The following is a 1406-nucleotide window of genomic DNA, read 5'->3' as shown; positions in this document are numbered from 1 at the left end:
GATGCAATATTTGTAAAGAAAACAGTTGCAGCTGCAACGTCAGATCGTAAAATAATTAAACATAAAAAAGAAAAAATAAAATTGATGAATTACAATTATACTTCAACAAATTTAATAAAAATCGTGTTAGTATAAATCAAATCAATTTAGTATAAATATAGTTAAAATAATATATAGATAAAATTACCTCGTATTTTATCTGCTTATCATTGGTACTGTTAAGTAGATCATGAACTATGGTGCTGATCTTTTGAGCTTGATTCTTGCTAGTCTCGCAGGCCCACAGAAGCAATGATATTTTTATAATGTAATATAATATTGACGTTAAAAGCACGCCGAGAAATCGCATATTTAAACTAACGAGTATGCCATCTTGCCAGCGTACTATATGGGTGTAAATTTTAAAAGCGATATTACAAAAGGACATGACTATAATAGCAAGGAGTTGCAAACTGAAGATTAAGTTCAGCATTTGCACTGTGTCACTAATCGTCAGATGCCACTTCTTCAAGGCATTAAGTTTTAATAAAAATTGCTTTTTCCGCGTGTGACAGACAAATGCAGGAACACATGATTTCACATCTTCTACCACGAGTCTTTGCATGTGTGTCAGATTGTCATTAATACTTTTGAAACACGCTTTTAATACACAAACACAATTTATGTACAACATATTCATCACATATGTTAGCGTGGATAGATATAATGTGAATGTCATGAGCAGGATAGTTACAGGATTATTCGGTATCTCCATTTCCAATATAAAATATATGCATATCTGCGTGAATAAGAAGATAATGCCCAAAATATCTTTGGTGTGAATTAGTCTGGACATCTTTTGATAAGACTCTGAGGAAAGTTTTGAAGAGATCTTTAACACAGTCTGTAACAAGCGCATTCGCGGACCAATTAAGACGTGTGTGTTGATCATTACAATCCCGGTGAACGTAAAAAAACTGGTACTTTCGAAATTTCTGGTTAAATCTTTAAAACTGAATGTTGGAACAATATCATTGTAAATGAGTCCCAGATATAAAATACAGTAAAAGCAGATAATCACGGTTAACATGATGTAGTGCAGTTTTGATGATTCGAAGGTTGAAGTGTTATACTTGTACGGAAATATTCCGAGAATACGGCAAAAGGTGAAGCAGGGGTACATTAAGGATTGGAAGTCCGTGGCGTGAAACAACCGATATCTTTTCCACATTTTGCTTTTGGACTTAATACTGTCGAATACGATTAACGGAAATTTATGGAACAATAACAATCCTAATTTACAGTCTACATTATTAATGTATACACTTCAATATTAATATAGTTGTGAAAGTCTCTTTTCTAAATTTAAACTTCAAGTCCATCTCTTCGTAACAAGTGTGTAAACTGATATTGGTTTTTACGTGCTA

The 1406-nt window shown here is 32.7% G+C and overlaps 1 protein-coding gene across 1 annotated transcript; it reads right to left on the bottom strand.

The window, feature by feature from the left end:
• Positions 1–187: 187 nt before the first annotated feature.
• Positions 188–835, bottom strand: LOC105460606 (the record flags this gene model as incomplete). The annotated part of the gene is made up of 1 exon (XM_011707092.1): positions 188–835. A coding segment is annotated over exon 1 (648 nt), but the record flags the coding sequence as incomplete, so codon positions are not given.
• Between the last annotated feature and the right edge of the window lie 571 nt (positions 836–1406).

The sequence above is a fragment of the Wasmannia auropunctata genome, unplaced genomic scaffold (assembly GCF_000956235.1).
Source record: "Wasmannia auropunctata unplaced genomic scaffold, wasmannia.A_1.0 LD319047.1, whole genome shotgun sequence".
Taxonomy (NCBI): Eukaryota; Metazoa; Arthropoda; class Insecta; order Hymenoptera; family Formicidae; genus Wasmannia; species Wasmannia auropunctata.
Note: the sequence above shows the minus strand (reverse complement) of the source record. Positions and strands in the feature narration are given on the sequence as shown.